The 24,102-nt window shown below is 41.2% G+C and overlaps 1 protein-coding gene across 2 annotated transcripts; it reads left to right on the forward strand.

Moving 5' to 3' along the window:
* BDNF (brain derived neurotrophic factor) lies at nt 1-23,826 on the forward strand. Of its 2 annotated transcripts, none has more exons than XM_063397989.1 (2): nt 1-249; nt 19,774-23,826. In XM_063397989.1, the coding sequence occupies exon 2, from the start codon at nt 19,795-19,797 to the stop codon at nt 20,533-20,535; it is 741 nt and encodes a 246-aa protein (XP_063254059.1). In that variant the 5' UTR covers nt 1-249; nt 19,774-19,794; the 3' UTR covers nt 20,536-23,826. The 2 variants fall into 2 exon arrangements, with proteins under 2 accessions (XP_063254059.1, XP_063254060.1); XM_063397990.1 differs by lacking the exon at nt 1-249 and adding an exon at nt 1,821-3,136.
* Nucleotides 23,827-24,102: the final 276 nt, after the last annotated feature.

Here is a 24,102-nt window from a genome sequence, read left to right on the forward strand (position 1 = left end):
AGCCGCTGGCCGGGGGCGAAGCCGCTCGGCGAGGAGAAGGCGGTGGGGCTGGGCCAGGAGGCTCCGGCTGAGCGGCGGGAGTGTGGGATCCAGCTCCGCTGCCCTCTCGCCCCTCATAAAGCTTTGATGAGACACTTGAGACGCCGCCTGTGTTGTCGAGGCGGCGGGAGGCGATCGGTGGGACTGGACGCCCGGGAGAGGATGTGACTTCCCGGTGGGGACCCGGACAGGCTTTGTGTGGACGACAAGGTACGCGGCGCCCCTCCGGGAAACTTCAGGGGCGCGGGGGTGCGGGTGGCTGAGGACCTGGGCGGGCGCTGGCTGGTGAGAGGTGTCGGGGAGCGGTAAGGGCGGGGGAGAACCAGGGCAGCCCCGCGCCCCTTTGTTCCCGCACCTGTCGGTGCGGCCGCTGCCCGGCGGGGCTTTTGTCGGGAGTAGGGGCGCGCTGCCGGCGGCGCGGCGGGAGCGGAGCGCGGGCCCCGGCGGCGCTTCCCCGACGGGCGCGCGGTGCGGGGCGCGGCGGGCGGCCCGCGCGCGGCGGGGCGCGCCCCCTGGCGGCGGGCGCGCGGCAGGGCGGCGGCGCGGCCTCCTCCTCCCTCAGCGGCGGCGGCGGCGGCGGCGGGGCCCGGCCGCGGGGGAGCCGCGCTGAGGGCAGGGCCGGGACCGGGCGCCGGCAGGGAGGGGCGCGATGCACTTGTTGAAGCTGGACCGTGGCTGGAATGTGAAGCATGCCGAGCACCGTCACCGGGATCCGGTGCCGCGGGCGCCTCCTCCTCTGCCTGTCCCGCTTCCACCGGCCGCGGGAAGGGAAGGGAAGGGAAGGGAAGGGAAGGGAAGGGAAGGGAAGGGAAGGGAAGGGAAGGGAGCGCAAAGAGGGAGTCCGGCGGCGTGAGCGGCTGACGGTGTCGGTGCTCGGTAAAGAGCAGCCACTGGCCTTGAGCCACCACCTGTGGATTCATATCGGGGGGGTCAGACACGCCTTCACCCAGAAAAAAACCCGGGGGTTAAATGGTAAATTGGGCAGAGCTTTAATTAATACTTTGGAAGCCTTGTGCTGTCCCACAGATTTTTTTTTTTCCCCCTGGGATTAAAAGCATGAGGTGTTACAGCTGTGGGCCATGCTTACTTTGCTTGGTTGTGTTTAAAAGGTGCTGTTGGTGTCTTGGTTTGTACATTCCAGTTAAGATATGTCCTTTTCCTCTCAGTTTATTGTAGTTTGCTGTTCTGAGGTTATGCAAGATCAATAGTAATTACTTATTTATGTTTCTAGTAACACAGTTCTAATGAATGCAAAGAATCTATCCTGGCAATACATTTTTCTTCAGCCAGTATTTCTGTAATCTTTAATTCATAGTGATAAATAGATAAAATGAATTTCCTTGGTTGTCTATAGAGACAAGCAAAGGGCTGTATAATAAGCTGCCTGCTTGTGGGCAGGAGGAACTTTTACAGCACCAAGTTTTAATGGCTTTTTGGCCACAAAAGTGAAGAGTTTGCTCTGTTTACACACGAGTGGCTGTCCCACTACACTCCCAAGTAAGAAGATCATCATATTGTCTGCTCTTTTGTGTTGGGTAGTTTGTGTAAATCATAGGCTCTGCTTAAAAAGCTGTATTGCAGTCTGCAAGCCTTCAAGTGAAGACTCAACTCCAGTGATGGTCCAGAGTTCATGTGGGTATAGAAGAACATAGGCAGAGGGGATGCTCTTGGCTACATGCATGCTGCAGATCCTGTAGTTTTGCATGTGAGAGGAGGTAGCAGCTGTTAGGGGGATGCTACGACTTCCTATGTGCAGAGTTCCAGGGCGCTGGCTGTGTAAACAGACCCAGGGAAAGGGAGAAGACAGACAGTGATGTTCTGCAGGAATGAGTGCCACCCCTCACCTGGGTCTCAGAGTAAAGCAGCAACTCTGTTTCAACTCTAAAATATCTGTTTTCTGCTGTAGTACTACCACAGATGTTCAGCTTCACTGAACCTTGTCTGGGAAAACCCATCTGTAAGCAGTGTGCCTTCTGTTCATGTTGCAAGTGCTCCCTGCTTTCCGGAACTGCAGGGTAGATGCTGTTGTTATATGGCTGTGAAATCAGGGTAAACCAGGTCAGAAATATGAAGAAGATTTTATCGGAATAATCCAGATATAATAGTGGAGGGAGATGGGAAAGGACTTTTATCTTGGATGGAATTAGACTAAACTGAAAAAAGTGTAACTTCACGCAGCTTGCTGTTAAGCACCAAAGCATTATGTTGTAACAGTAATGCTTGGGAAGTACTGCAATATGCTGGAATACTACAAAACGTAGCTCACAGATGCAAAAGTTTTTAAAGGCTCGTTAACATGTGAAAAAAATATAGGGGAAGATAAGGTTCTGTGCTTTTGCTTAAAAGCTTTGTATACATGATAATGCTGAGCTGAAAGTAGTTGCACTTAAAAAGTCCTTGCAGTAGCTGTAGCATTTGTGCAACTCTTACTCTGCTGTTGCTGTAAGGAAAACACAGAAGCTGCACATTTTGCTCAGATAATAATTCTCTCAGGGAGTGCACGTATAAAAGCAGGTCACAAGAAACTTGGAAGTAGGAGACCCTCTCAACCCTTCTACAGATAAGCACTGCGTAAAGAGGAGAAGTCACTCTACTGAATGACTTGTGTAATAAGTATGGTCCTATAAAAAAAAAAAAGGTATTTCTCATAGCTGCCTTCCTGGTTTGTATAAAAGGCTGAAAAGTTCTTCTAAGAATGAACCTCGCGCCTACACTAGAAATCTCACATTAGGCATTTTGTGGATTGTTGGAGACTCCACTAGAGAAGGATATGTGCTTTTAATAGGTTAATTGCTAACTTGTCTTGACTTGTATTCAAGGATATGTTGTGAGCACTTGGTTTCTCCTAAATAGCTGAAATGCTGCTTAATTGGGAAACTCTCAATCATTTCTTAGATCAGTTCATACACTGGCATTCTTGGAAATCCTTAATTGTAAACACTCTTTAAAAGGAAGCTTTTAAAGGCACTGAAGCTAAGCTATTTTTGTGTGTTGCTAAACTCAAGTGTTAACCAATAACGTACTGTCTTCAGTTCCAGCTGGGAAGGTTCTGTAACAGCTCTTGTATGCTGTGATACACCATTAAGAAGCAACACAGGTGTGTACTGGGTGAACTCCCTGATGTATGAGTTGGGATGGGGCTGGTAGGCTGTGTCCCCTGTCTGTCAGCTCACAAATCTTACTGTTTCCTTATCCATCTGTTGTTCAGTCTTATCTTCGACTGCAGGTTCTTGGAGGCAGAGATAGTCTTGCAATACAAACAATAAATAATAGATTTTGCTCTGCAGTGCATACAGGCATGGTACCTTAAACTTGCATGTTATCAGTTCCAGGTGCTGAGCAGTCCAATGAGGAACATTGTTTGCAGGAGTTGTCCATGCAGAACAGGGCAAACAGTCTGGTGTGTAAAGTGTAGGTGATCTGTAGGGTCAGGCTCAGCCTTTCCTCCTTTTCAACATTCAGGACCTAACTATCAGGCAGCTGTAGGCTGGTGGAGTTCAACTGCTATACCCAACAGCAGCAATGAACATGAAACAGTCTGAAAAACTGGAAATGCCATGGACATGACTGACCAGGCAACAGTCTTAAAAAAAAAAAAAAAAAAAAAGCCAACCTCATCTCAGGTACAATGTCAACCCTTTATAACTAGTGAACAGAGGGTTGGCTGGGATGGTACTGACCTGATGTGATTGTAATTCTTGGTAATACTGATACCAGTGGTAGCGGAATGTCCCTTTACAGCATAATTAGGCACATGAACAGATACAGCTGTCTAAAGATGAGTACCATGCACAACCAGAGGAAGCAAAAGGAAGCTTCATTTAGTGATTTTTCATGCCCTGCTGACAGCTGCCATAAGTCTGTAGCAGTTGTACACTTTCCTTGGTAAGAATATTGTATTTTTCAGATAAGTCATTTTCTGAAACCAGTTAATTAGGACAGTTATTTCTGGCCATGGCATTTGTAGAGAACAGAAGGCATGATTGTTCTTATATTTTTTTCTAGTCCTTTGATCGACTAGAAGCTCTCAATGCTTTACGCTATAAATTACCTCAATCCTTTGGCAGTTCATTTCTTTTCTTGTGTACTTGGTTAGGAAGATGCAGAAATCCTTGTGACTCAGCTACAGACTACTATAAATTATGAAGAAATGGGGGAGGGGGTCACATTTCACGTTAGGAAAGGCAATTCTAGGAGGATGGAATGATACTCGTTGCTAAATTTGAGACAAGCATCTTACAGTATCTCAAAATCTGAGCAGCTACTGCCACCTAGAGATGAACGAACCACATAGGGTGCTTGGGCTTTTTCTGGCAAGGGAGCCTGCACCTTTAAAATGAGTTAATCCCAGTCCTTACTCCACAGTATAAATTTAGTGTATGAGTGCAGACTTTTTTTAGCCCTATAATTGATGATTACCCGTGAATCCTGTTCTAGTGGTGCAGGTAACTAAACTTTATAGTCTTCCTTGTGTGGCTTAAATAGATAAGCAAAGAAGCATCACTTTCAGTAAATCATTTGCTGATTTAATTTAGACTACACCTAAAGAAGTATTTGCAAGTCAGATTTATAAGGGTTTGATACAACTGTTGCTGAGGCTTCATAGCCTTTTTAAAGCCTACACCAATAATATGCAATGTAGAATTAGTCCCTTAAGGATTTGCGTTCAATTGAAGGTTGGTTTGTTCCCTATCCTGTCTTTGAAGTCTACTTGTTGGGGACTGTCCTTTAGTGTATATTTGCTAAATAGAAAAAAAATCTGATTTTCCCAAATGTATCAATTCAGCAGCCTTTAGATTGATTTCACTAGATTCAGAATTTTCTCAATTTAAAAACTAAGTATCAAAGTTAAGTTGAATATGTAGCTGTTTGTTGCTCCCTCAAATCTAACAACATAGACTACACTAATATCTGCTCCTTGTTTTTTTTGTTTTGTACATCAAACTGCTATAGCAGTTTCTTCCTCAGCATTTGAGAGAAAAGCAGTGTTCCCTACTTAATTTGTTTCCCGATTACAGAGAAGAAAAATGAGCCTTTTTTTACCGCTTAACTCATAATCTCATGCTCAGTTATTTCTGTTTGACTCTTAGAGACACAGTATGTTTTGGGGCTTTTATAATAACTGCTAGCTTTCAGCTATCAAATGCCTACTGGAATAAGCAAACCAACACAACTAAGCCTGGAGTTGATAACATCATATCTCACAGAACCCTGAAAATGCAATCTTCTAGTTAATTGCATGTACTGTATAACTTTCTAGGTGATGGGTTTTTTAATTTCTTAAGATATTTGAAGTTTGTCAGTGTAAATTATATTGGGATAAGAGCTTAATCCAAAACTTCTGAGGGAACATAATTTTCCTGTGGGAAACTGAGAAACTATGATACAGGGATATTTGCCACAAGTCAGGAGGCAACTGCAAACTGCTTATCAGGGTGCATGAGAGTTTTAATACCAAACTAGTTTGAAGAAACTATCCTTTCCTCACTGGAGTTCCACATCAGCCTCAACCTTTCGGATACGTGCACTGAGTTACTAGTAGGCTTTGCATGAATGCAGGAGGAATCTGGAAAAAAATTGAACTAGGCAAAACCTTGAGCAAAATGCTCTTGTATGCTCTTTATTAATTCAGCATGTAAAAGACTCAACCCAGAATCCTGTACTATATATCTTTTTAAAGTGAGTTAAGCTTAATCTTAATGCCAATTCTAGTGCATATTGTGCCTTATCTAATGTGATCAAGTACTGGGGGTTTTTAACACTGGTCCTAGAGAAATGCTGTTTCATCTAGATCAAGGAATTAACGGTTCTGATCTCTGGATTCCTTAGTCTGTTATGCCATTTACTTTTAAAGTTTGATGCAACATCTAGTATCCATATGGTTTAGTTTATCCATCTTTACACTGGCCATGGTGCTCTTGTTGAGTGTTCAGTACACAATACACTGAGAAGAAAAGAAATGAAATCTAAACTCTGTTGAAAGGCTGGATTAGTAAAGGCAACTTCTCCCCTTAGTCATAGCTCTTACTGTACCACAGAAGTGTATGGATACTGTGGGGATGAGTGACAGGACTTGTTTTGAAGTATTTCTAGGTAATTCTGCCTGCTGGCTGCCTCCATTAAGACTTGGATCTTCACTTGCTATTTACATTCCTTCTGAGTTGATTATCCAGTTTGACTGAGATGTAAATGCTGAGAGAGAAATGCTATTTGATAGAATTTGTACTGAGAGCCAGTGTGAGGAGGAAGCAAACTGAATAACAAGTTCAAGCTGGCAAGAGTGATTTAACCAGAATCCGTGCCAGGAAACTGTGGTGAGCTATGAATGTCCTTCTGAACACCATGACCACCCTTTATCTTTATAATGGGTTGAACCAAAACTAGAAATAAACACATCTGAAGTTCTGCATTTTTGCTTTTCCAGATATAAACATGACCATTTTTGCTAATGTCATGGGTTTTTTTGTTGTTGTTGTCAACTTATGTCTTGTAGACTGGTGAAGGATTGTTTTTGTTATATGGGAGGCAAAGAAGGATGCTTGACATGTCATTACAACAGCAGAGTTTTTACTGGTGTGGCTTTGGCAAATTGATGCCAATGAAATGGTGCAAGTGCTTCTTTACATCTTCTCACAGACGTAGATTTTTTGACTAGCAAGAGATGTCTGAAAATAAGTTTTCCCCTGTCTTGGTTTGGCAAGACAGGTATCTGTCAGGGAACGTTGGAGCTTTCCTTGGAATGGAGAGTGTAAACTCCCTCCCTCCAAATTATTATTATTTTGAAATTAGGGGCTTTCAAGCTAAAATATGAATAACAGTTCTTGACTAGGAATATTAAAAAATACAAATGCAGTAATACAAAAAAAACAAGCAAGTAAACATACAAATGTCCTAGAAAACCCTGATGGAGTCCAGAATATGACTTGACACCCTGTTGGCCAGGGTATTGGAAAACCTCCTGGAGTGACAGATGTGGTTCTGTTGGAGCAGAGATGATCCTGTAGACAGGTTCAGTGGTGGTGAGATGAGTCCAGTCTTCCTCTGGGAATCCAGTGGAAAAGAGGATGCCTGGGGTCCCTGTGTCCCCATTTTTATCTTGATAGGGAATGGTTGGCTCCTCCCCACTGGGTGGTGCATCTCACAATGGGATGATGTAATGTGTCGTGTCATTGTTGAGCCTTAATGGCCCATTAGCTAAAGATATCCCCCAGAGGGTGGACAGTTGATGAAAGAGAGAAGAAACACTGCCCCACCTGGTTTGAACAGCTGGTCAGTTAGCAGAAGGCATTCACCCTCCTCCCCCTGGAGTTACAAGAGATAAAGAAAAAAGAAACCATCCCCCAACTGCTTTCTACAGATGAAATAGAATACACTTTTTTGTTGTTGTTGTTGTTACATAACCCAAGATATCCCCTTAAAGGCTAATGATTGGCACATGAATTTAAAACAAGGAATAAAGCTGCCTTTCTTGAAAGACTCATTTAAGTCCTTTTCTCTCTTTTGCACTCGTGATAAATTTCTGCTGTCTCCTATGCAAAACTTTAGTGCCATTGCAACTGCAAAAGTAGGAGAAATATCACCAATGCACAAGGTTGTTGCAAAAGAATAAGAAGTCTACCTTTGAGAGTGACAAACTGGTAGACAACATCTTCAAGTCCATAAACCTCAAGCATGAAGTCATATCACCTAGTTCTTAATCAATTTTGTTCAACGTGGAAATACTTGGTATTTTTTAACCTGCTCTCATTTCTGTAACTGTTACGAAACTTACAGACTCTTTTGCTTGGAAATACTATAAATAATTTCCCTTGCCTTTAATTAATAGAAGGACAGCTATGCAGTGAGACCTAGAAAACACAATAAATAACTTCCACGTCTGCTTTAAATTAAACACTTTGGAGCAAGTCTTCAGTTGCAAAGCACTACCAGACCTTTTAGTATTCAAATGGTGCTCACTAGAAAATGGCTGCAGGGGAACTGGTGATATTCTGCATATCTTGTAATTTGTCGTGTTCAGGCGTGTGTCAAAACATGACCCGTAGTTTTTTTAAGGACAGTATTGAGCCATTGGTACTTTAACATAAAGATGGATCTGTGGATATGCATTGGAAAAAAAAATGACTGGAACTCAGTCATCTGCTTTCCTTTTATTGGTTTGATGGTGATGATGCTGCTACCCATCATACAAGTAGGTATAGCCTTGCTCTCCTCCATTTTATCCAAATTCAGGATTACCCTTGGTACCTGGAAAGCTGCCTGGTTTGTGTTTGTAGGGCTGGTAAATACCTGATTGTACAATAGTATTTCTTTATGGGAATAGGGACTTTCCCAAATTTCATAACAAGTTTGCTGCAGATAAAAGCAGTCTCTGGTCTGGATGAGAGAGGAACTTGTGTTGCATTTCAAATCAAACTTAGAGATTTTAATTGTAAAGAATATCTGTATTTTAACACTAGTTTTCTTTTCCTTGTTGTTCTTTGTTAGGTAGTGGTTGAGGCCACAAATTGGAAGCATGAGGCTAAAAGCTGAAAAATGAAAGAAGAAACAAAAAGCCATATGGCAATAGCTGGAGTTTCTGCCATTCCACCTTAGGCTCGTGACAACATGGCCTATAGTTAACTTACGGTCAGGAACTAATAATGATACAGATGGAAGTGAGCTAGCCTATATATTCAAAGTAATACCCCTAAGGTTTCAATCAGGATCTTTCTGTGTTAGACATCTAAATTGCTGTGGAGAGATTAGCAAAATATGTGTATGATACACATGGTAAAGGCAGCTTTCTGTAGTGGCTGAACTGAGGGATTTTGAGCAAAAACACCCCTGTTCTCCTCTGGTTCAGCAGTGACTTGCTGTGCAATCTGGGGTAAAATTTTTTAAATGCTTGTGGGCTTTAGGCTATCCAGAGGGAAATCAGAGTTTCTGATGCAGTTCTTTCTCACCTAACTATGCTGAGATTCAATGTTGGCAAAGCACTTTGAAGGCTTTGATAGCATGTTCTCTAAAAAATGTTGTATAATTGGACAGTCACATCAGCTAAAGTACCAGATTTCTTAGGTTTTTCTTAGGCAACCTCTCTTCTTCTCTATAATTACTAATAATCTCTGGTATGACATTTTTGTGTTTGATTTTGAATAGGATGGTGACTTCTATAGCTAGTCTATTATGTTATGGAGATATTTGGGAGAGGGAGAATACTTAGCTGTTTCCAAGACTAATTGTGTAATTTAATGTTTCTTACTTTAACTTTCTCTTTCCTCCCCCACCCCAGCTATTAGAAGAGAAGTGTCCTTCCCTGCAGCATAGTGGGATCTGCTTACATGAAGGGACAGGTATTGAAGTTTTTCTAGAGACATGTTTATTTAATGGCTGAAATCTCATATACAAACCTACCCTTTGGAGCTTAAGGGCTCTTACAGTGAGAACAGTGCTTTGCTGGCAGCAAAGCCACTTCCTTCAGTGGGGGGTTGTGCATGAAACAGGACACCCAAGTGAGGAACATTAGATGGGCTGGATTTTGCATACTTCTCTTTATAGACATGTCTAGGCTATTTATGTGCTTATATCAGTGAGGGAAGAGAAGAGCTAGCCTGCACACCTAGGAAGATTTTTTCCTTTCTCTTTAAATTGTATTACCAAATATGCATGTATTCCTCAGGAGTCCTGAGGAAGTTACTTTGCTGAAATCTGTCACATTTTCTTCTGATACAGCTATTAGCTGTAGTTTAGGTTGTGACCCCATCTGATTTTCTGACCACATAAATACTGGGTCACCTTTGCAACTAATAAAAATCTATGAATGGAACACTGTGCATTTATACCAAGTAGGGACTGTGTCCACCAGAATTAGGTCCAGTGAAACTTACTGCTTCACGGAACTTCAATAATTTTTGTGAAAATAATTCCCCATGATGCCACAATCTGTTATATCTAGTGGCAGGTATAAAAAGTCAGGAACCATGTAACTTCATTTTTAATTAGGGAATGGAAGGTCCCAATGTCCATGTAATTCATAGAAATCATAGTGTAACACTCCCTGGATAAATTAATTTTTCCTTTAAGACTGCAGGGGCTTTTTTTTTTCCTATATGTTCCATTATGTGTTCTTACCCCTTCTAGTGATTTGAAACCCTTTCCCTCTGTGGAGCTTTTGAAATTAAAGGAAAATACAGTGTTGTAAGTCCATAAGCCTATACACTGGTGTTTGCCTAAGGATGGAGGAGAAGATGGGTCGGTCTCAGATGCTGGCATGCTGGTTATACAACATGACCCTGTATATCCCTTTACTGAATCTGGTTGAAGTTAGCCTCCAGATTTTTAAAATAGATTAGGGATAGAGTACCAGCCATAGCAAGTGCAAAAGTCTTGTTTCAGCATGAAATCACTTAGAAGGTGAGGGAAAAAGAAGCTGAAAACTATAATGCTTTGAAATCTGTGGTAAGCTACATTGTCATTGTAAAATATCATTGGTGAAAGAGCACTTCTTGCCAAAGTGTTTTCAATACAGTTATGTCAACATACTGACATGATTTTCCAATAGTGTTATCTCCAAAGAGAAAGCTGTTGTCACAGCAAGATACATGCAGGGCTGGCTGACCAGTGAAGTGGATTAGATTCCAAATTAGCATATCCATATATCGTTATACAAGTCCTCATTATTCTGTTAACATTGATTGAGGTGACTTTGCAAACCTACAGATTTCTGCTTCTGCTTTGGTTCTGCTCCCATGTAACTTTGGACTTGAATACTTCCAGAAACTGCTCTGGTACCTCCATGTAAGCTTTTATTCCTTGCCCTGTGTACAGGAATTATTTCCATGGAGTTGCCGTGCTGACAGCTGGACTGAGCATGTGTCAAGAAAAAGACACACACAGCCAAAAGATGACTGAAACATCACTAGCAAATGCAGGAGTACTGTTAATACCTGTCGGGGCTCTCACAACAAGCAGTTCTGCTTTCGGGTTCATGCACACCACAGTGTACTGATCAGCTACATTTCAAGCACTGGCTATGGCCAAAAGTAAGGTACTCTGTTACAGCAATGCCACACACAGTCAGGGTCTCGGTAAAGGTAAGAGTCTTGCAACAAGCAAGTATAGCCTTTGCTCTCCTCCCCTCACCCTAGTGAAAGCACTTCCTGCCCAAGCGGGGTAACTGCACCATCTGATGATTATGTTTTTTAACCATTTCTTTTCCTTGGCAAATCTTCACTTATGTTCCTGTTGGGTGCATAGTGTTCTATAGGTCCTAGGAAGCTGCCACTTGCAGCAGAACTGATGCATGTGTGGGATGCTTTACATGCTGTTTAATAGTTTATAGGCACTCTGTGAGATCCAACCTCAACTGGTGCAGGAACTTCTGGGTTGTTCCAGGGCTGCTGGACATGTGTCAGTGTTCAAGGGGTCCAACTCGTGCTAGATTGCATGCAACATGATCCATTCTGTTCCTGCTTTTGGGTGCCAATTATTCTTGACTTCTGTGTGAGCTTCACGTGTGTACTTGGCAGAATGGCTTAGTCTTGTGATGATTCAGTGCAGTGTTTCATACCAGAGAACTGTAGTGAAATAGAAGACAAACTACAGATGCTGCTCAAAGGTCTAAGGTTCTGCCTTAATGTTCTTTTTCGCACAGGTTGAATTAGCATTTTATAAAGCTCTACTGGCATTGAAGCAAATGATTTCAGAGAACTGTAATTATCTATCCTCATGGAGGAACCAGATAGTATATTGGCATGGAGTAATTACTTAATGGATTGGTTTATGGGTTTCATGTTGGCAGGGGGAGTATATACCCTATTCTATAGGTGAACCTTCCTTTCACAGAGATTGCTTTAATGTTACTTCTGAATGACCGCAGTAATGGCATGAAAATACCTTGACGTATACTCTAAGGAGATAAATGCAGTTTTATAAATGAAGTCAGTTTTGAAATTGGAAATTGCTAATGCACAAGTTTTGGTCTTAGAAGTATCATCCCTACTGTATAGTATTTGTGACATAGTAATAGAAGCGCAGCATGTTACTCTACCCATGATACTCTGAAAAGCAGAAATAAACCTGTTGGTAATGCTATTATTTTTGGAGGACATTCACTGGGATTTCATAAGGGAGGGCATACCTTGGGATTTCAACATGAAATTTTGGCAAAAAATTTTGTGGTGAAGCATATTATGTTTGATATGAATGGTGGCACACACAGAGGCTCCTTTGGGAGCTACGTTTCTTTATGTACAGTTGGAATCACAACTTCCTCTGCAGCTTGAATGCCCCAAGTGGGGTATGCTGCATGAATAGCTGGAAAGGCAGTAGGCAGTAGCTGGAAAGGCAGCTAGCTCAATAATCAGTTCCCATTATCAAAGTATAAAAAAAAGTGCACATCTCTTTTAAAGATGTCTCTCTGAAAACCTGTGATACCATCTGTGAATCTTGTCTGCTATTTCTTCACTTGTACATACTGTCAAAACTCATCCTTCCTGTTTACTGGTATGGGCAGACTGGGTCTGAGATCTGTCCAACAGAGATCCTGCTGGGAACACCTTGTAGTCCTTCACTTAGCCAATTTCGGTGTAATTAAGCGTGTTTGCAATGAATCTGCTCTGCACTCATTAAAGTAACTAAATTCTCCCTCAGAGCTTTGAACTGAGCTGTTTGAGTGTCTAGAAAGGTATGAGCAAAGTTTTTAGGAAACTCTGATACATGGCTCTGTGAAAGATCAGGACTGTGATGTCATGGCATTATTATTTGGCCATTATTTTCTTTGGGTTCTTTCTTGCCTCTGATTGTCAGAAGCTGTGATTTCTGTATGTACTGAGGAGAGAGTCCAATAAAACCTTGGAACCCACAAAAAATGCCTTGTAGTGCTTTAGACAGATGTATGCTTTTCCAGAGCCAATATAGACATTGTTGGAGTTTCCTTGCTCTCAGAAGCTATACCACAGACAGTATTTAGCAGTATAAGTTCAAAGCAAATTTCTCATACTAAAAGTTGTAGTCAAAATTAACACTACTTGTAAAATTGGTTGCTGTTTATCTTGGACTTCAAAATACTTCTTGGTCTCTGCTATCTCTGGCAATAAGACTAAGTAGACTACATTACCTCAGGGAAAAAACAACATGAGAATAAAAATAAAATAGGTTTATTCTTCCTGATGCAAAGCACCAACTTACAAGAATACAAATTGGATATGGGTGTGCATGTATATGTATTGGGGGGTGGGTGCTTTATTTGCAGTAATGAAATGTAATTATATAGTTTGCTGCAGAAATAGCCTTAAGGATAAGTAGAGTGTGTCAGACATCCAGCTATGCATGTGATAAATGTTAATACTATTTGTTCTCAGTACATTTAGTCTTTGCAAATCATGTGCTGACATGCATCCTATTTTGATATCTGTTCACACACTCTGGTAATGATGCATAAAGCAGAAACTCATGCCTGTGGCATTCAGTAGGATTTAGTAAATTGAACTTCTGTGTAAAGATCTTAGAAAATGGCAAGGCACAAAGTGAATGTCACTTGCTGCTAATTTTATCTTCCTCCACACACTCCTTTCTGGAGATTAAAACATGAATCTATTCACTACTGAAAGTTATTTCAACTCACACGGCAGATATCAGGATGCAGAAAAGCAAGTACATGTTCACAGCTATTTCATAGGCCGTTCTTCTGGAAATATAACTTGTTAAGCTACTGGATTTCTTCTTGAAATAATTAAAATAATGAAATAAAACAATTAACTGGTGAATCTTCATTAAATACAAATACTGAAATAAATAGTACAGCAAGGTAATTGCGTATAAAGTAGCTGTAGACAATTGACATGACCTTCATTTAATGAACCTGCTTCCCATTAGTGGAGATGACTGCCACAATTACATGTCCTTACTCCAGCTGTAATTGTATGGACTTTATTGGAGTATGAAGTAGGTCACATCTTCCTGAGATCTGGTCCGGTGGATGACCTCTTTTCATCGCTGCAGCTTCACTGTGCTGCATGAAAGCAGAAAGGACATTCTTGTGGCTATGAGAATGGATGGCATTCATGAAGCTGGTCTCAAATGTGATTTCTGATAGACATGTCTCATGTTCTGGGGGAGTAGTTTAAGGCCTACTCTCAGGGAGGCTGTTGTATATCTGTGTTGTACAAGTTAGTGGGTGTACAGTGTATGTAACAACAATTGGACCAAGACTTCTTCTCCTAGAGAGGTTTTCAGTCTTTTATGCCCAGAGATGTGGCTGAACAAGAGTGCAAAAGGATTGCAGCCTTTACTTGTTCCTAGAAGGTGTGGAGTAGAGACCTGAACCTCCTACACCTGAGAAGGGAGGGCAAATGAGTGTATTGTACGACTACAGACTGGTGTTGTAACATCAGTGATTTTTTTATATTTCTGGGTGCACATCTTACTACAAGTAGCCATGGCTACGCTGTCTGGCATTCAGTTGTATTGATGTCCTCAGAACATGCATTGTCAGCCAGGTTGCTCCAGTTAAGAAAAACTCAGCATTGGTGGCCTCCATGGGAAATAGTTGCTCAGTCTACCAGCATAGCCTCAGGCATGGAATGTACACAGAAATGCTGGGGAATCTCCATGCAAGGCCTCATAGTGATGGATATGCCCAGCACAGAGAAGATCAATATCTTGCTCGGTAGTAGCAGGCTGGGCAAATAGGAAAATAGTTTTCTCCCACATCCCTAGCCCAGTTCCCCTTCCACACAGGGTGGCACACTGACTGGCTCATAATCAGAAGGATGTACACAATATGTTAATGTTTGGGGTTTACAAGACACTGATTATTACAGGAAAGGCAGTATCTTTTATCTTTGCAATACAATGAAGGTTTAGTGGTTGGGGAACAGAAAGGAAAAGGACTGGAAGCTGCCATCCAAAGTATTTCCAATGACCTTATTGGTGCTACATTGGGATATTAGTCCTGCCTTATTAAGAAAAAGATGACCTATCAGCATAGGTCATCTCTGTTTGATGCTAAATGCAGGCACCCACAAAAAAAACTCTTCACCCATTCTCCTCTGCTATAATTGAGCAGAGGAGGGGGAAAGAAAACCCCAAGGGTCTCATGAGTTGAGGTAAGGAAAGGAGAGAAAGACTTAAATGGCAAAATAGGCTCAAAACCTAAAAGGTATTAAAAAATTATTAACAGAATTGAAAGAGTATAATGAGAACTAAAATAAACCTTTAGAACAGTTTTCTTCTCCACCACCGCCCCCCCGCCCTTCTTTTCTTCCCACTAACAGTGCAGGGAGAGAAAATACAGGGTGTTTAGTCAGTTTATCACTTCTAAAAATCTTCATTTTGCTTAGGGAGAGCAGTCTCCTCTGTTATGTAGTGGAGTCCTTCCATGGGAGGCAGTTCTCTGTGAACTTTTCAAACATGGTTCATATTTTCATGAGTAGCAGTCCTGCCTGACCTGCTGTAACATGAGTCCCTTCCACTGGCAAAATTGTCTTCCCAAACTACATAGTGTGGGCCATTTTAATTCATGGGGTGTAGTTTTTTTAAGGATGAGTTGTTCTAGTTTGGAAGCAAGGGTTCTCTTTCTATACCTTCTTTCTCTCTGAGTTTCCCACTAGATTACAGTTTTTTCAGCATCCACGCGCTCCAGCCTGAGCACCTTTTCTCACAGGCTGTGAGTGGACTTCTGCATCCCCCCAGGCACTTCATGAATGACAGGGAAACTGTTGTATTATAGTCCTCACCATGGCTTGCAGGAGAATCTCAGCTCTGACACTTGGAGCACCTCCTCCTTCCCCTTCCTCCTTTCACCGACCTTGGTGTTGCCGTATTGTTCTCTTCACGTATCTTCACCTTTTCCTTTTCTCTGACTCAGGAGAGAATTGGTGTCTGTAGGTTCGTTTGTTCTCAAGCTCTATCAATTGAAAAGTTTTTGTGGAGATCCACAGTGCTGAAAGGTTGATCCCGTCGGGGCTCCACATCGGGGAATTGCTTGTCATGCCCCTTGCTGTCAGCCACATGGTCGCTGCCAGCACCAAACAGGTGGTGCCAGCCGCTGCAGCATCAGCACCATTCAGCACCTCTCTTCATGTGGGACGCCAAAAAGGAGAAGCTACTGCTGCTACCCTGCCCTTCCATCTGCAGCACAACTGGTTAAAAGTGGCTAAGCAGAGAAAGTTCATTGAGAGTCATGCCAAGATGGTGGCGGCCGTGTAGCCCTGGCTGTGCTGCCAGCCGCACAGTCCTGGCAGCACCAGGATGGACCCTGGCGGCCGCCTCCCCACCCCTTGGAGGAAGAAAGAGGATTTGCATGCATATTTTTCCTTCTTAACTATGTCATTACAGAGGTATTACCAACTACTTTATTTGGCTTAGCAACATGTCTGTTTTCAGACCCAGCCTGTAATTGGCTTTGGCATGGAGGAAGCTTCTAGCTGCTTCCCACACAAAAAAGAAATCCCTTCTGTGGCTGGTATCCTCCCTCCTCAACAAAAAATCAAGCCAGGTAAAACCAACACACATGCATTCACGTGTCAGTTCAACAATAGCTGAAAGGTTATGTGATTCTACCCATGAAGTGAAGTATCTTATTCTGCTAAAGCATGTTAAATTAGCTGATTTTTAGCAACTGCTAATACAAATCAATATGGTTTCTAAAATGAAGATATTTCTCAGGTGATAAAATATTGCATCCTTGTATTAAATCACTTGTTATAATTTTGCTGCCAAAGATAAGGACTCTGTATAGCACTCAAGTCACTGTCAAGATAGAGAGAAAAATCTTTTTACATCCTGCTTCCGGAGTTCAACTTAGTCTGGGACTCATTTGCAGAGCATTAGATGTTTGATTTGTGGTTACTTGCTGGCAATATTCCTTGTATCTGTGCTGCTAAAGCTTACTTTGACATGCTTTTCTACAGTTTTAAATAGGAGGAATAGGATTGTTTTTTAAGCAGATATGTTTTCTTGTGTATCATCAGTATCTTTTGTGGGTAATGCCTGTTTAAAAATTGCTGGTTTTCAGAGTGCAATTGTACACAATTTCTTGGCATCCCAGATAATAGTAGTGGTTGTGTCATTGGATGGGATGTAAATTGATCAAACTTGACAGCATTTCCTTGCTAAATAGAAGGCATAATTGATTAAGGAAAATTTACTGTAATATATAAAGTACTGTTAGATCTGGTGACCAACCAGCTGTCAGTGGTGAATGCTGAAGGTTTCTCAAAGTCAATTGACACCGCTGTCCTCCATTGTCTTCCTTTTAAGAAAAGTATCCATGTAAGTGAAGTTGCACAGCCACTATTCTGTTTTCACATGTGTGCGAGGTAAACAGCCCAATGACAGTAGTGAACAATGCGGCCTAGTCCAGGGATTCTTCTCTCTTTTGTTCTCCTATCTAATTTGAAAAGCAACTGATCAACTCCAGCTGGTGTGTTTACGTGATGGGTGCAAACTTCTCCCTGTTCTGTGCTTGCCTTGATGCTTCTTGTGTCCTCTCTCTTTTGCTCTGGAAGGCCCCTTGGGGAGCCCATGTGCTCAGAGAGACTCTGTCCTACAGAGTCAAGAATTGGCCAGGACCACTGGGCACTACTTCGATAAAAATAACAGGAACTTGGTTAGGAGCCAGAAGATCTGTTTTCTGTTCATTGCTCTGGTGCCCACAAAGTGTGCTGTGAGTGTTTGGGGTTTTTTTCATTTTAGGTTTTATGTTAAACAATTCTCTGAAGAGAGAGTGTATAAATAGTATTTTTTCATTCCACTGGCTCTGCATTTGTATGTTAGCTGAGCCACCCATTTTCAAGACAAGAAGACTTTTCTCTCACTTGATAAAGGGAGACTAGCAATCTTTTTTCCTTCTTTTGTAAATCACCTCTGTAATGCCTCTTTTCCTCCCCTTTGAGGAAGAAATCTGACACTCCCTGTAGAATGTTTATAAAATTCCAACATGAAAAAAATGACAAAATATTAATGTTCTGCATGGTTAGAGCAAACACTATGTTCCTGTGAGTCACAGATGTCAGGTTTGTTTAATCTCAGTAGATCTATGCCACAACAACAGTACTGAGTTAGAAAGGCTTCTTGGCCAAAATCTTGTTTAGTGGGGGCCTGGAGATGAGGGGGATATGGACAGAAACCTGAACACTTCCCACCTTGCCTTCATTAAGTACTTTAAGACCTCTGTTTTGGGCATTGTCCTTGTAGTGCACATTTCATTTTATTGATATGTTTTATGATAAATTGCCTTTCCATGTTAAGTCATAAAAGTACTCATTTCCCACAGCATATTTGCTGGAGATAAAGTAAGTCTTTTTACATAGCACCCCATTGGCAAACAGAAATAGCATTTACTCCAATGAGTGTTGCCAAGTATGAGGTACTTCCAAATGAACTTCAAAAGCTCTGAAACATGCATTAGCTGTTTTTTCAAAAATGTGAACAATGCCATTGCTTTCTAGCAAACAGAACTGGTGAGAAGAGGGATTAGAAGGTAAAAAAATAACAACTGGATGTGATAGGTGTTGTAGTAGTGCTTGGGATCAGACAGAAGGCATAGCTCTCTGTCAGTGCAGGATTTGGGGGTGGTTCTTTTAACAGGACTTCAAGTATCTACTCTGCATTTGAAGAGAAAACAATTTCTACATTGAGGAGACTTAGCAAAGCACTTGGGAAGGAGTTCATATGAGCTCCAAGCAGTTGGAAGTCCTGATAGGAGTGAGTTATGCTGATTCCAAGCCTGGTGAGGAATTTCCTTACCGGCACTCCTTTCTAGTGTTACTTCTCCTCTCTCAGTGAGGACAGAGATGAGCATACACATAAACATCAAAGCACGAGCCTTAACATGTGCCAGATTTGGGGGCAGAATGTGAGAGAAAGAGGCAAACTGCTGTGTTTCAGTATGGCAGTAGGACTGGTTATGCTGGGTTTCATGATGGCCTCTGGGCTCTAACTAGGGGTCAATAAATGCTTTGCCCACCTGAGGACAGGTAGTGTGGGGCCCTGGAAAAGTACAGAACAGTGGTTCTTCTACTGTCACTTCAGTACAGCTCTTACCAGCTCTGTAATCCAGCACACCCTTTCCATGCTGTTCACATGATGCAAGGTATCTGTCCAGCTAAGTTTAGTATACTGTTCCAGGCCATTTTCTTGTTCTGTATTTATGTATATATACCTTTTACATTTAGAGAGAAATTGACCTGCTGAGACCTCAGAATTGTATGACTTCTTCCTGAGTTTTGAAGACTGCTTTCAAAACACACATGGAGTTTATCCTGGTGCTGCTCAGTTGTGGGTTTTTTTTTTGTGGGCAGAATGATGAACTATTTTCACCATAGACAGATCCTCAAAATCAAGTATTTACATTTTAAATGGAAGTCTTGCCTTTCACAGCTGTGAAGCTGTCTTTTATTGCTGAAATGTTGCATTGCTAAATAGCAGTTCTGCTTTTGCTGTTACTTGAAATAGGTGTAATTGGTCAATAAATAAGGAGTCTGCATAGTATCTAATCTAATACTTCCTATAGAGAGATTTTAGTGTGTAAGGACTGAATTGCTGGGATCAATGTTGCCTGGGCTACAGCATATGCTTTTTCTGAAACTCTAAATTAAAGAACACTCTTTTACAAGAGCATGCTTTATTACTGGTAATGGGTTGCAACTGCATGCAGAACATCTTTATAGAAAATACAGTCTTGTAACAACTTGGGTGAATTTTTATTACTCCAAACCTTGTAAGTTAATTTATTTTTCTTGGTTTTGACAGTTCCACCAAGTGAGAAGAGTGATGACCATCCTTTTCTTTACTATGGTTATCTCATACTTCACTTGCATGAAAGCTGCCCCGATGAAAGAAGCTAGTCTAAGAGGACAAGGCAGCTTGGCTTACCCAGGTCTTCGGACCCACGGGACTCTTGAGAGCATAAATGGGCCCAATGCTGGTTCAAGAGGACTGACATCGTTGGCAGATACTTTTGAACATGTCATAGAGGAGCTTCTAGATGAGGACCAGGACATCCAGCCCAGTGAGGGAAATAAGGATGCAGACTTGTATACATCCCGAGTCATGCTAAGCAGTCAAGTGCCTTTGGAACCCCCACTGCTCTTTCTGCTCGAGGAGTACAAAAACTACTTAGATGCTGCAAACATGTCCATGAGAGTCCGGCGCCACTCTGATCCAGCTCGCCGTGGGGAACTGAGTGTGTGTGACAGCACGAGTGAGTGGGTGACAGCAGCAGAGAAAAAGACTGCAGTTGACATGTCTGGGGCGACTGTCACAGTCCTGGAAAAAGTTCCAGTACCCAAAGGCCAGCTGAAGCAATACTTCTATGAGACCAAATGCAACCCTAAGGGGTACACAAAAGAGGGCTGCAGAGGCATAGACAAGAGGCACTGGAACTCTCAGTGCCGAACTACCCAGTCTTACGTGAGAGCTCTCACCATGGATAATAAAAAGAGAGTTGGCTGGCGCTTTATAAGGATAGACACTTCTTGTGTATGTACATTAACCATTAAAAGGGGAAGATAGTGGATTCATGTTGTATAGATTATATTGAGACAAAATTATCTATTTGTATATATACATAACAGGGTAAATTATTCAGTAAAAAAAAAATTTTATGGACTGCATGTATGACTGAAGTTTATACAGTACAGTGGTTACACAGTCTATTTATTGAACATATCCATGACCTGAAGGGGAACAATAGTCATTTGCGCACAAGTTCAAACAAACAAACAAAACAAAACAAACAAAAAAAAAAAAAAACCAAGGAAACAAAAAAGTCTGCATTACATTCCTCCATAACATTGTGGTTTGTCGCCGTTGCCAAGAATTGAAAATACAAAAAATTAAAAAAAAAAAAAGAGAATAAAATTGCATGCTGCTTCAATTGTGAATTAATGATAAACTGTCCTCTTTCAGAAAAATAAATTGAACCAAAACATTCTGTTTACATTTTAGACAGTAAGTATCTTTAGTCTGTTAGTATATATGTTTACTGCTTCTAACTTCTGATAGCGTTGAAATTAAAACAATGTCAAGGTGCTGTTGTCATAGTTTTACTGTTTCTCTTTTACTTTTGAACTCCCATTAGATTGAAAAAGAAAAAAATCATTACCTTATTCTGGATTAGAAAAAAAATTTGGTTTTTGTATGTTGTGAAGGTGTTTGCAATAGCAGTCCAGCTACTGACAAAAATAATAAAAAGAGGCAACTGAAAATGAATGGTGATGTTCCACTTCACATTGTTGAACTTCAGGCTTAAAGACAATACTTATTTAACTGTATGGCAACATTCTTTTTTAGTTTTTTGGGGGGGTGGTTTGTTGTTGTTGGGTTTTTTTTGTTGCTTTTCTTTTTCAGTTTTCATTCTTTTGAGCCATGCATTTGCTTATACCACGTTTGCTTGTGTTTGAGAAATTTTTCTTCCCCCTTTTCTCCCTCTGGAAGGACATTGGTTGTGATCTTTAGGTATTTTGCTTACCATAGAACTGGAGCTTGTCACATAAAGAATATTCAATAGTGTTCAGAGCCATTATTTTCATATAATAAAAGACTGTGCTTGTATTAAGTGTCGTTGTGAAGCACAGTGAGAGTGTCACTAGAAACAGGGTCTAGACAAGATTATGGTAGATCTGAAATCGGGTTGGTTGGGTGACTTAATAGCTCAGCCAGGTTGGGAACAGTGATTTGGGTTGACTGAGGCCATCCCAACTGCAGTCATTACTGAATGTCGTCCTGTGTTTTATGTTAGAGACCAAGAGCTTGGCCATGTACATGGATGCCCTTCCCCTCCAGAGCATGCCAGCAGCCCCAGGCGTGCAAAGCTGGTGGGCAAACTCTGGGGAATCTCTGCTTGAAGAAGCCCTGGAAACTAGCTTGGGAATGAGACAGAAAGAAGTGCTGCTTCTAGTAGAAAGCAATTAGCATTGTGTTTGTGTGGCTCTACCTCTGCTGTCAGACTTAATTTATGAAACAAATATTGGCACTAAAAAACCACTCTTAAAGTGAATGAAGAGCAAGTACTGAGGAGTTGGCTTAACTTGCTTAGGTTCTGAGAGACATGTTCAGCTCTGCATTCCCCCCTCTCCTGATAGAAGTATTGTTAAAAAGGTGGGTTGTAAGGCTGAGAGCTGTGCTTGCACTGGCTTCAGTGGGCTGAGAACAAAAATAGCTTGTTAGTAAGCCCACTGAAAGCTGATGCTTATATTTGTAATTCCTGTAGATTAAAAAAAAATAGCTGGACAAGTAGGAGAATACAGCAAAATATAATCTGCTTCTGAATGCTGTAGAATCTGTGTTTATTAAAACTTCAGGCAAAGCTTATGGAAATATGTTGGCCCCAGTAATGCTCTTTGAAGAGCATATTTAACACTGATTTTATGTAATCACTGGTGGAAACCCATGCTGGAAGCTAACAGGCACTTTCACATCAGTGATTTTGTCTACTTCAGGTAGAAGGGTAGCCCATTCCTGAAGATAACTGGCTATCAATGGGCCAGTTGCAGTGGCCATCTGCACACCAGACTGTGAGTGAGAAGAGAGGGTTATGTGACCCACCTGAACCTCAAACTTCAGCCCTCCCTATTGATCGCCGATGGGGATTTCCCACACAGAAAAAAAAGCAAAAACAAAAACAACCCAAAACCTTATTGAAATTCTCAAAACTTATCTAAGATTCTTTATGCAAATTAAATCATAGAATCAAAGAATATTTTGTGTTGGAAGGGACCTTAAAGATCATTTATATTATGGGCAAGTACACCTTCCACTAGGCCATTTCATTCCCCTGGGGCCAGTACCTGTGTGTGTCTTGTAATTTGCATTTAATTAACCCAGCATCACTCAGAAGTTATTCTCAGCAATACTCCTAATCTGCAGCAAAGAAGCGGTGTAATGTTGGCTTATCTAAAAACAAGGGTTGGTTGCTTTTAAGTAAAGGATGATACTGATGTGTGAACAACAAACAAATCACTCATCGAGACTGGAAAAAAAAGATAGCTAGGATCTGACAGTAGTCTAGTTCAGATACAGGAATAAAATAACTCCTAGTTCAAAGAAATCCAAAAGAGAAGTGTTAATGCATGAATCATGCTAGAAATAAAGTTCCTTACTTCCCAAAGTTAACTATGGCTATATCCTTTACTTATAAATCCTCACCTGGCACAGTAAAGGTGGTGCAGGTGTGGCACAATTAGAACGTGGTAGGTTCAGAAGGGTAAAGGACAGTCCATGTAGCTGGGGGGGACTACGGGATAGAGCTGGGAACCTAGAGAACTGTGTCTAGTAACTACACCCAGAGTGATATTTCCCATAGCATGCCAATTCTGTACTTATCAATATAAGGTTAATGTGGTAATTAACCTGCAGTCCCATGGCTCTCCCATGCCTGACCTTTTACATCCATGGTCACAGGCTGGGCTGATTTAGTTAACACAGAGATGGAGAGGGGAGTGTTGGTTTTTCTTCATATCACTTAATTAAACTCTTGCTGTGGTCTGTTTGTGACAGAAGTATATCATGCATCTCAGCAGGCCTAGTACTGTGTTAAAGACTCTTGCAACTGTAAGTTCATGTCTGTGGCCTTGTTCTCTATTATTCATCTTGTGTAACATGAATATTTATTGTATATTTATATAATTTTATGGTTTTTTGGGAAAATACTGAAATTGGCATTAAAATTTAAAAGCAACTGCGTCATATTGTAAATATAATTAAGCTATATTTAAGTGTACTGATTTAACATAATATATGTTTAACTAGAGTTTTTTATGTTTTTAAATATATTTTCGAAATACATATATATATAAAAATGGGGTTTTTTGGGGGACCATGTGACTTTTCTCTAATTGTAAAACAAACTTGAGTTTTACTATAAATACGTGTGTTCTTTGTTTTAAAACAATTTTTACTCTATTTTAGCAATAAAATCTCACTTGGAGGGCAGATATCCCCCTGTTTCATAGCTGGACAATTAACATCGGGAAGGGAAGGATAGCAAGAATTTACTTCACATAAAAGTTGGGGATACTTGCAGAATTATGTATTTCCATTTAATTCTAGCACAAGTCCTCATGAACTAAGAGCCCATGA

Source organism: Prinia subflava, chromosome 5, assembly GCF_021018805.1.
Source record: "Prinia subflava isolate CZ2003 ecotype Zambia chromosome 5, Cam_Psub_1.2, whole genome shotgun sequence".
NCBI lineage: Eukaryota > Metazoa > Chordata > Aves > Passeriformes > Cisticolidae > Prinia > Prinia subflava.

Coding starts and splice junctions, on each gene's coding strand:
- BDNF (XM_063397989.1), top strand. CDS start 19,795: ATGACCATCCTTTTCTTTACTATGGTTATCTCATACTTCACTTGCATG.